This window comes from Thunnus albacares, chromosome 4, assembly GCF_914725855.1.
Source record: "Thunnus albacares chromosome 4, fThuAlb1.1, whole genome shotgun sequence".
Taxonomy (NCBI): Eukaryota; Metazoa; Chordata; class Actinopteri; order Scombriformes; family Scombridae; genus Thunnus; species Thunnus albacares.
In genome coordinates, this window is record NC_058109.1 from 19,635,741 (window position 1) to 19,647,433 (window position 11,693).

General features: G+C 39.0%; 1 protein-coding gene across 2 annotated transcripts; it reads left to right on the plus strand.

The window, feature by feature from the left end:
* The first annotated feature begins 155 nt into the window (after positions 1-155).
* LOC122980195 (WD repeat-containing protein 82-like) lies at positions 156-11,693 on the plus strand. 2 transcript variants are annotated; one of them, XM_044347968.1, is made up of 17 exons: positions 156-854; positions 1,103-1,203; positions 1,582-1,648; positions 2,686-2,785; positions 3,308-3,424; positions 3,649-3,804; positions 3,915-3,984; positions 4,072-4,214; positions 7,236-7,409; positions 8,076-8,171; positions 8,264-8,368; positions 8,471-8,485; positions 8,577-8,618; positions 8,746-8,871; positions 9,064-9,214; positions 10,775-10,896; positions 11,017-11,693. In XM_044347968.1, exons 1-17 carry the CDS (start codon positions 694-696, stop codon positions 11,182-11,184), a joined length of 1,914 nt encoding a protein of 637 aa, XP_044203903.1. In that variant the 5' UTR covers positions 156-693; the 3' UTR covers positions 11,185-11,693. The 2 variants fall into 2 exon arrangements, with proteins under 2 accessions (XP_044203903.1, XP_044203902.1); XM_044347967.1 differs by lacking the exons at positions 7,236-7,409; positions 8,076-8,171; positions 8,264-8,368; ... (4 more) ...; positions 10,775-10,896; positions 11,017-11,693 and adding an exon at positions 4,317-4,661 and having other exon boundaries at positions 279-854.

Genomic DNA, 11,693 nt, shown 5'->3' on the forward strand with positions numbered 1-11,693 from the left:
TTAATTGAACGCACATTAAACAACATAGAGAATGTATAGAGAATACATACATAGAATTAAATACAATATTAACGTGGAAATTAATTGAGAAAATGTAAAAATATGCATAGAGATATATAAAATAAACAGTCATTTCTTAATCAATACACATAAATAACAAAAAAGTAAATGTAAATGTTTTTATGTCTCGTGTGGTGTCTGTTCAATTGTAATAATTGTCTTCATACTGTTTGTAAATTCATTTTTAGAATAAAAAACAACTCTTAAACAGTGTGTGATGCCAACAGCAGTTTCCTGTGCTCTGTCGTAACTTCCTTTTTCCTGACAGCGGTACGCTCGTTTGTCTTTCCGGCATCGCCCGCTTGTATTGCGGCATTTGAAAGCTCGCGGTGATTGACAAACCCCGCCCTGGCGTTGGAAGAGACACTGAGAAAACAAACGGAACATATGGTCGTTGTTTCTACACGTTGGTGTATCGCTGCAAGATGTAAATACTGTTTACATTTGTTCGTTTGTTTTTTGCTGCTTTTTCCCGGAAATGCAAGCAACAGTCCGTTCATCGCTCGACCAGACAGAGAAAAGAAATGACTCGCTGGCTCCAGTAAACCAGAAGTAAAGAAGGGGACTGATGAGAAAGACGACCCTTTGGTTTTATACTGTATATTGTTTTATGAGGAGCTTTGCGCTACAGACATGAAGATCACAGACAGCGTGTTGCGAAGTTTCAGGGTTGCAAGAACATATCGAGAAAATTCACAGAAAGTCAACTGTGTGGATTACAGCCCAAACGGTGAAAATGCGATATCAAGCAGCGACGACGACTGCATTGTGTTATATGATATCCGGGAAGGAAAGTAAGTATGCATGTAATGACAAGTGGAAACTGTGTAATTATCTTTCTAATCTAAACTCAAAGTAAAATGAATTATGATCAAAATATATTGAATTAATAATCAATTTCCATACCCAAATTGTCTTAATTAGATAAATTGGTTCATATTGTGATTGTTGTGAAACTGTCTGTGGCAGAGCTGTATGTTACCTACCTATGCTCTCAGGTGATCAAATGATTAACAGGTTGAAATGTTGTGTCCTTTCTCAGGCCCATGCGGACCTTGTTCAGCAAGAAGTATGGAGCAGACCTCATCCGCTTCACGCATGGAGACGCACAGACGGTGGTCTACAGCTCCAACAAGCTGGATGGTAATAACTCAGTACTGACAGTCAGCTGTTTGGCACAAAGCACCAAACAAACCACATGATTGAAAACAGAATTCAGATGCATGTGGTCTACAAATGGGTCTGAAAGCACAGACTGTGACAAGAATGTTTGATGTTGTAAAAAGTGTGGTTTGTGTGTATATGTGGTGTGTAAGAATAATCCTTTTATGTCTCTATCTATAATTCCTTTTTTATGTCTCTACATTGTCAGAATCATGTCTCAGCCTTAAAGCTGTGTATGTTTTGGCTATAATGGTCACAAATATGAAATTCATGTTATCTGTGCTAGCACTGTGTGGACTTTTGGTCATGTGGTCTCATGTGTTTTGGTAAATAAAATATTTGTTACTTTTCTTACAGATACCATTCGTTACCTGTCACTGAGTGACAACAAGTACATCCGATATTTCCCAGGTCACACTGCAAGGTGAGTAAAGACAGCAACAAACAAACCTTGAGCCCAGAGGAAGGATATATTGTGCTGTAATACCAAGCTACAGATTAGTCTCTTTCCACCCGAGAAGGTACAATGAGAAGATGTTTGGTAAATGGTAAATGGACTTCATTTATATAGCACCTTTCTAGTCTTCCAACCACTCAAAGTGCTTTACAATACATGTCAGCATTCACCCATTCACACACACACACATTCATACGCTGATGGCAGAGGCTGCTATGCGAGGTGACAACCTACTCATCAGGATCTAATTAAATGCACATTCACACACACATTCACACACCACTGACACAGCCATCAGGAGCAATTTAGGGTTCAGTCTCTTGTCCGAGAACACTTCAACATGCAGACTGGAGGAGCCGGAGATCAAACCGCTGATTAGTTGACAACCCACTCTATCTCCTGAACCTCAGCCGCCCCAGTATGCACAACGCTGGTCAGATGCTGGGTGAAGAAGTGACTGCACACATTTTTGTGATCCAACTCTTGTTTCCTGGAGAGCATTTCAAGCCTCTGATCAGATCAAACCAAGAAGTAACAACTTGCATTTCCAAGTGGAGTTATGCATAAGTAGAATTTCATCAAAATGGTCACAAAAAGTAAATTTTTACACTCCCTACATCTTTGAAGTTAGTACTTATTCTAATCCATTGATTATCTATACCTTTTTTATCCAGTATGCTGATAAAAAATAGTATATAAAAAAATAAACATTTACACTAAATTTCCAAAGAAAAATTGTGCTTTTATAATGTATTTCCAAACACATTAACACAGAAGTTTGCCATGCTTGCATCTGTGACAGTGACTATTGTCTGTGCTCCGTTCTTATCTTATTATTGTCTCCAGCTTGTTCTTATTAGTATCTGAGATAACGCTGCTGTTCTCAGTTCTCAGAGGCATCATCAAAGTTACGCCTTGTCCTTTTTTGTCTTATTACCTTGTCTAAAATTACCTTTTTTTTTTCTTTAAAATTAATTTGATTCTCCTGTGATTTTTATTTTCAGGGTTATTGCTCTCTCCATGTCGCCAGTGGATGATACGTTTATCTCAGGCTCGTTGGATAAGACAATCCGGATCTGGGATCTGCGGTCTCCAAACTGCCAAGTGAGTTGTCTGTGAACAGAATGACACTTCCACTACTGTCTGTAGTCAGTTACTCAAATTTATAATCACAGCTGCTGCTACGACTCTTAGCGCTTTAGATCAGGACCTCACAAATTACTGCACATTGAGGCACTTCTGTGTATCAGCAGTCAACAAAGCCCCGTTTAATGAGCATTTGTCCTGTGACCACTGGGTGTCCCCAGACCTGCTTTGCCAACCACTGCTTCTCTTGGATCTTGATCTTCCTGCTCAGATGTAAAACTGCACCCAAACACAGCAGCTGTAATAAAGCACAACATGTAAAAACACTAAATGAAAGATTCTTAAAGAAAATACTGTTTCTGCATCAAAATTCAAAGGTGCCACCAGTAAATAACATGTGTATGAAAAGATACATTAATATGAATGAAGTATGACAAACAATAGTCAGTAAGCAAGGAGGCTGAAATTTGTTGAATATATTGTCAAAATTGAAACTTTCTGTTGAAACATCCCTTTTTATTCCCCATGTTTGTGTTTCAGGGTCTGACAAATCCGCTGGGGAAACCTGTATGTTCCTTTGACCCTGATGGACTGATTTTTGCTGCAGGAGTGGAATCGCAGGCCATTAAATTGTACGACCTTCGTGCTTTTGACAAGGTAAAATGCAAAATCAGCACATTAGCTGTTAGTGTCTGTGCTCGTATGTATGAATGTGGGAGTCGACCTCCATAAAGTTGCTGTCATGATTATATCTGATATATTCAGAGGTTAAAGTTCTTTTAAAATTAAAATTCATTTAATACTTAATCCTTGGACAACTTTTCAGGCTCATAAATATTTTCTTGCTTTAATCCCTGTATATGAACTGTTTCTGTGAAAAGGGTCCATTTGCCTCCTTTGAAATGAGGTTTAGTCGCGTCTGTGACTGGACTGGACTCAAATTCAGCAATGATGGGAAACAGATCCTCATCTCTACCAACGGAGGGATGATTCGCGTCCTTAACGCTTTCAATGGATCTGTGCTGCACACCTTTTCTGTAAGACACAAACAGTAATTTCCAATTGCCACAAACTTACCCAATTATTATACATCTGTCTGTATATCAGGGCAATTAATTGTAAGTTTCCTAACTTTGCTCATTCAAAGGGCTACAACAACAGTAAAGGCATATCCCTGGAGGCATGCTTCACTCCCGACTCACAGTTTGTCATGATTGGTAAGTCCTTACACCTCAGCTTTATATTTGTGTCTCCGCTTGTGAGATCTCTCTCATGACTGTGACAAACTGCGTCTCGCTGTACAGGCTCAGAGGACGGGAGAGTCCATGTTTGGAGCACAGAGAGTGGGATGAAGGTGGCTGTGCTGGATGGGAAACATTCAGGACCCATCAACACCCTGCAGTTTAACCCCAGATACTTGACATTTGCGAGCGCCTGCACTAACATGGTGAGATCAAACATATCACAATAATCTCTCATTGGACAAACTGCTATGAACAGAGCGCTCGCTAATACCTTCTTCTTCTTCTTCTTCTCTTTCTCTCAACAGACATTTTGGCTCCCGTATGTTGATGACCTATAGAGGGATGGTTCAGTGACCTTAGTGTGTTGAACTGCCTCTTTTGGCATGACGAGAGCCTCAAGGCCTAATAGTATTTTGGAGGAAAAAAGGTTTTTTTTAATGTTTTTACCAACAGTATTTTTAAAATTAAAAAATGATTGATGCCACATCCCACATATCTCCTTTTAATAGTAGTTTTTTTTTTACACAACTTGTGAATATTCATGTTAAATTAATATTGTTACACTGTATATTGTTATGTCATGTATAACTGATAATCAGTGTTGTTATTGTTTAAATATTTGAGAATAAACGGTTATAGATGAAAAATCAGCTACTCTTTCCTTCCTTTGTGCCATGATACTAAACTAAAATACTTTAATCATCTAGATAAATCTTTGATATACAGCAGCACCAATGAATGGGGAACATTTACATTTTATAGTAAATTGAAATGTTTCACAATTTCTCCAATACAAAATTGATAAGATCATACAAGTTGCTCTTTGTGTATGGATAATTCCAAACTTAAAAACAATGAATATGTCTTAAAAATGGGTCTTTTATTTTTAGATAATTACGGGATTAGAGGATTGCTGGTTCTCACAACAATGACACTAAACTTGTGAGCTCACTTAACAGATGCAAACAGAAGTTCCCTCAGTCAGTAAACCAATCTGTGAACAAACACGCAAGAGAGCGAGAAACGCAGACAGCTTTAATCAATTTGATGAATGGGTGTTTTTTTTCCTTTTTTTGTGCACATAATGTGTGTCTTCCTGAAGTAGAAGAGATGGGGGTGGACTCTATTGAATAATGTATGGATGCTTGGGTTGTGTACTCACCACTGAGTGAATAATGGATGATCCCATCACAGGTAACCTCACAGGTGCAAAGTTATCTTTCTCTCACCCACCGCTCAATGTGTGGGAGGAGGGACGGCGGAATAAGGTGTGATAGTTTATGCACTTGTCACTCATTTTCTTTCAAACATAACACTTTTTTCCCCTCTTCTCACCATCACTCATTCCACCCAAATATACACACATACTGTACAGTGTATACTGACTTTGTTAGTGTGTTTTTTGCTTTTGTCTTTGGCCTGTTGTACAGATCATTCACAAGCCAACTCTTTCAGTGAACACACTGCATATTTGGAGCTCTTTGCCTTACGTTTTGGGATAAAATTAGGTTGTATCTTGCTGTAACAGACATCACATTCCCATACTTTAATAGTGCACAGCCTTTTCTGGCTTTTTCATTAATTTTTAAAAGCAACCATGCCAATAAAAATACCAAGAATGTACTGACCACAAATACCTGAAATCCCCCCATTCTTAGTCCAGACAACAATGTTGAAATGTAGCTGTCAGATTCTCGCCTGGTGTCACATTTCTGCGACTAGGCGGCTGGAATTTGAGATCACGTAGTTGCGTCAGCCTCGAGCTGATCAGACACTCTTATGCGAATGAGTGATAAATTGTCATTACATGTGGTGCACTGACAGCATCTGAAAAGACTTTAGCACTGATGTCATGGCGGGTAGATTTCTGCATAGCCTGGTTTGCCCCTCACACACAGCACAATGCAGTATTTGACACGAGAGAGGCTCCCACACCGAGACCTTTAAAGTTGTGGTCATCGATACGCAAAGAGTTTTAGATCAGTGGTCAGGGTGGCATATCCACTGACAGGCACGTTATTACTCATCAGCCACAGTTCCGCAGATTGTATTTCAAGTGAATATCCCGAGTCACCCTCGAGGCGTTTATGTCACACAGGTGCGCGTGGGTCCATCTGTCTGCCATCAGTGGAGAGGCAGCCTTACCTGCTGAGCAAGAAGAGCGAGGACACAGTGATCTGGACCTGGTCCTTCTTCCATGAGAGGAGTGTGAAGAGCTGAAAACTGACTGCCAAAAGATGTCACACCAAACTGGAATTAACGGTAAGTACATTTTTTAAGAGGATGCTCTGGAAGTTGTGTCTTCGTTGTTTCCAAACTACTTTTTTACTTATTTTTTTAGCTTTTGAGCTGTGCCACGGTAAATAATTCATCCTCACAATCTCACTGACAATATTCTCAGATTTTTTTTATGTTATCTTTAAAAAATCATCTTGAAGCAGTAACTTCACTGTCTTTCTACCTGCTGTGGATGTAAATAATTATAGACTGTAAGAGCAGCACATCTATAGAATTGTAATCCTGTTTTAGACTCACATCAAAAATGTCCAGTGATCATGATATTTAGCACCGACAGACATTTATGGATAGTTTAAGAGTTACCATTATAGTTATATAGTTATACATACAGTACATGTGTTATGGCATTTGGTAATTGGAGCGTAGGGGGACGGATTGGCGGAAGCATACCTCTCTCACCTTTCTCACCTGATCTTACATCATTTATGAGACCGCTGTGTTTGGTAACCATGGTGAGAGAGAAGGAGGGAGAACATTAAAAACCTCAATCTACTTTCTAGTACCAAACTACCATTCATAGGTTTGAAATTCTGGGATTGGTGAGGTTGTTTCACCCTCAAAATCATATTTCTCAGTGATTATTTGGTCATATGTCTCCTGTCTGAGTCACTTTAGGTGATAGTGTGACTATCTGGCAGTGGATCAAATTTTCTACCTGAAGTGGAGTCTCATGTTCTTATTTACCCAACTCTGTCTCACTTGCTGTCAACCCCCCATCCTCAGTTTTGACTTGTCTGCCTTATATCTGGTTACTTTAGCAACATCTGAGCTCAAAGAGTTTCTGGCCCGAGCAAGGGGAGGTGCCATCAGAATAATGAAGATTGTCATCATGAATGGTAAACACAGACAGTTGAAACAGAAGTAAACTTTCAGTTGACTTGTTCTAAATATTGAGATGCTGATACAGGTTTTTGTCTGCAGAGGAGTTGGTGTTAGATTCATACAGAGAGCCAGCACAGAGCTGGGACAGGGACTATGATCAGTTCCTGCTTCCTCTGCTCACGCCTCAGGAGCCGTGCTACATCCTCTACCGTCTGGACTCCCAGAATGCACAGGGATATGAATGGATCTTCATTGCCTGGTCACCTGACCAATCACCAGTATGTCCGGAGACGCTAATTCACGTTATCACCCTGAACAGCCACAGTCATAACTTCAGTCGCTCAAAGTACTGCAGACAGAGTTACTGTACACTAAAAATAAGATGAAAATCACATTTATGAACTACATTGTTATAAACAAGAATAAAAATATAGCAGGACCCTATGAAAAAACTTCTCTAAATTCATCTGATTTGTCTTTAAATTTAAGTAACATTTTAAAGGTTTTTTTATATGAAGGCAAAAAAATGTAAACACAGGTTTGGCTTTAGATTGTGATTATTGTTAATAAGCATAAATTGAAAAAATATTTAAATTTCGTGAAGGATTTAGCATTTATAGTTTACAATGCATCACCTGCCTTCAACACATTCAACATGTCTGTCTTGTCGTCACATCTTTCCATATTTAAATTAAAAATACTAAAAATGGATCAGAAACTAAAAATAGATCAGAAGCTAAACTCAAACAAAGCAACAACAGAAAAGTCATCAATCAGTCATTTAAACAGCTAATCGACACTCAACTAAACTACCAAACTAATTTACCACAAAATAAAAATGAAGACTATTTATAGTAAATACAAATCAATGATAAATCCCAAACCATAATAACAAATGGTTAAAGCTCATTATATCCTCCTGTGTGTGTCCTGGCATCCTGCAGGTGAGGCAGAAGATGGTGTACGCAGCGACCCGCGCCACACTGAAGAAAGAGTTTGGAGGAGGTCACATCAAAGACGAACTGTTTGGTACCGTGGAGGTCAGTAAAATATCTCCAGCATGATGTCTGATCAGTGAATCATCATCTGCTGTGATTAAGTACCTTCCTGTTTGCCGTCTCTGTGTTTGCAGGACGACCTGTGCTTCCAGGGATACCTGCGACACATGTCCTCCTGCTCCTCTCCGGCTCCACTCACAGCAGCTGAGCAGGAATTACAACAAATTAAAGTCACAGAGGTAAAAGAATACAGGCTGTCTGAATATGATATGAACTAAATACCTAACATAGTATATATGTACTCCATACTTATCCTGTATGCTTCTACTTTGTTCCTGCAGGATAAAGTTGTATGGGTACGTTGATTTTCTTCTTGATAAGAGTTTTGGAGTGTGTCTGTGTGTGTGAGGAAGAGTCAGATTTACAAACTGTCTAATATGTCCACAGGATGAACGCAGACGTATTGGGACTCCAACAGCACGAGCGAGAGTATGTCACAATCTATTCATAGACATCTGTTTCAGTCATTAGCTTCCTTTGCTCATGTAGTTATTTTATTTTATGTGTTGAGACGTATTAGCACAAAGTTTTCTATGATTCTCGTTCAACTCTGCAGGTTACAATGGAGTTTGGCTTAGACAAAAGGGCACAGACTCTTCAGGGTCTTGCATTCCCTTTACAAGAAGAGGCCAAGCGAGCTCTGCAGCAACTCAAGCAGAAACGCATCAACTACATACAGCTGGTGAGAAAATCTTTATGGCTAATTACACAGCGTGCAAAATGTAACAAACTCTCTGTAAATAAAAAAGAAGCCGTAAGGATCTATTTTCAAAACTAACTGTGCTTCAATGTTTGTCAGTGAATAGCGGTAAAATTGGCTGTGCATGACTTGACCCGTGAACAAAGCATGCTTGTGTATGTGTGTGTGTTGCAGAGGCTGGATGTAGAGAAAGAGACCATTGAGCTGGTTCACACCAAACCTACAGAAACCCATGAGCTTCCTTACAGGATTCCCACAGATTCACCCAGATACCACTTCTTCATTTTCAAACATTCTCACCAGGGCCAGCTGCAGGAGGCGCTCGGTCAGTACACAGGCTCACTGTAGATGTGAGTGCAGCGATGAGCTAATGTAGGGATACAAGTAGTTCACTACTAGAAGTAGCATGATCTGTAATTTTGCTATTTTCAAGAAACTGGAGGGAGAGCCACGTGAATTATGAAGGAATTATTATACATGAAAAGTCTATTGAATTTGTTTTTATTTAAAACATTTTTAGTAATTTTAGAAGCTGAAATAGGTTCCCCTTTCCTTTACTGAACTTCATTTGGTTTCCTACCATAAAAACTGCCCTGTACAGTGGCCCTGAAGTGCAAAACACAACAACAAAAAGACAAACGCAACAACAAAAAGACAAACGCAACAACAAAAAGAAAGACACAATAACATTTCACAAAATGGAGAAGGTAGGGACAACAATTCTTGTTTGTGATTGGACAAAACCCACATCAAGTCAGTCAGTGATGATGTATGGAGGTTAACTTCCACCAATGCACTGACTAGTCATGAATGCGTAGTTGATTGCTCAGTGGCTCAATTGTCTAAAATGTTGATGTGTTTTCAGTTTTGTTGTTATGTTTTGTACTTCAGGGCCACCATAACAATGTCTATAGTTGCCAAAAAGAGTCAGTATATTTGTCTTAGAATCTCCCAAAACCTCATCTCCTTATTAAATGACCCAATTAATTTTTATGGTAACAATGGATGAAATGTCTACTGTATGTGTAATGAGAAATAATTCACTCATAGTGACGAACCCAAAGAGAATTATCTCCAGACTCTGCAACTCCTCTCAGCTGGACAAAGTGTTTTAGTGTCTTACAGCTCATTGTTTTGGTTGAACTTGTATTGTTTTGATTCACTCTCACCGCTCTCATCAAACTCATTATCAGCCGTAGCAGCTGTTTGTTTTTTTAACAAAAAAGCTCTTATAAACTTGCTGCACACTACTGGCTCAGTGCCAAACGGCAAACAGAAAAAGTTAGCATATAGCTGCTGAACATAGCAACAACAAGCATTTAGCACCAGATATTTCCCTCAGGAGTCGGTGGAGACCAAACCTGACCAAATCAAACAGGAGAGTGATCAGGTTTCCAAATTTATGCTGATGTTTCTCTGTGTCAGCTGGCTGTTTAAATAGGAAATTTTATCCTAACATGTTCCCCATAGCAACTTTATAAGGTGATGATAATGTAATGTATGATATAATATGACAATATTGTGTTTTCAGAAAAAGAATCAATTGCAGCTTTCAGAAACCACTGGCTGTATCAGTGACTGTGTGTAGTTAACTAAATGTTTCTCAGTCCTCTTACTCCTATTTGATTAAGGCCAAGTGTTACAACATGTGCTTTATTGAATGATGTTCTAGTACTCTGTCTACCCTGAGTTTAATGTAATGTGCCTAGAAGGCAGGATGTTATTCTGACTGTGAGCTGTACCATATGAGTCAGGTTTCTGTGTTGCTGCACAGAGAGATTTAACAGCACAAATAATGAAGGGCGATAGTTTAGCAGTAGTTATATTTGATCGAGCAATGCAGAAAATATCAGCTGGTGAAGTGATGACTTAATGTCTCTTCCAGTGTTCATATACTCGATGCCTGGGTACACCTGTAGTATCAAGGAGCGGATGTTGTATTCCAGCTGTAAGAACAGGCTACTGGATGAGGTGGAGAGAGACTACCAGCTGGAGGTCACCAAAAAGGTATAGATCACCCAAATCACACAAATATAGTACCATGATTATGAATTATGATGTTGAAAAGAGTAGTGATTAATCTGTGTACAAGTTCATTTGTGTGTGTATTATTCTGTATGTGTGTAGATGGAGATAGACAGTGGCGACGGCCTGACAGAAGACTTCCTGTATGAGGAGGTCCACCCAATGGAGCACACCTTAAAGCAGGCCTTTGCCAAGCCCCGCGGACCAGGAGGGAAGAGGGGCAACAAACGCCTCATCAAGGGTGCAGGAGAGAACGGGGAGGAAAGTTAGACGTAATACACACATGATACACAAGCAAACCCACACAATATCTATGAATTGACTTGTTATTTGACTGTTTAGCTTCTAGCCATTCCTTCTTTATTTTTAGGCTACTTGAGGACATACTTTTCACACTGGAACAAAAGGGGAAACTATTAATAAATCCATCATAAAGCAGAATTCATATAAATTTTCCTGTTGTGAAACATGTTTATGAAAGTAATAGCTGCTCTGTCAACACTGAACAAGAAATTGATGGTTTGAGTCTAATGAGGGTGATTGAGTGGTGATTCTTTTGGTTTATAAAAATTAAATTCAATTTAAGTGTATATGAAAACATGTTAAAGTCATTATAAAGTGTTAATAATTGGTAGATTGGAGGTAGACTGGAGGACCATCTTGCAGATAATTATATAATGATAATAAATAATTATGAAGGGAAAAAATCTACCGTGAGTATAGTTGAGATCCAAAAGTTTTTTTAAAGATACCAAATATGTCAGGCTGAATTTTAAGGA

Bases quoted from the DNA above. Each gene is read 5' to 3' on its own strand.
- LOC122980195 (XM_044347968.1), top strand. From the start codon at position 694: ATGAAGATCACAGACAGCGTGTTGCGAAGTTTCAGGGTTGCAAGAACA. The intron at 2,786-3,307 runs GTGAGTTGTCTG...TTTGTGTTTCAG, and splicing joins TGCGGTCTCCAAACTGCCAA to GGTCTGACAAATCCGCTGGG. The intron at 8,172-8,263 runs GTCAGTAAAATA...CTGTGTTTGCAG, and splicing joins AACTGTTTGGTACCGTGGAG to GACGACCTGTGCTTCCAGGG.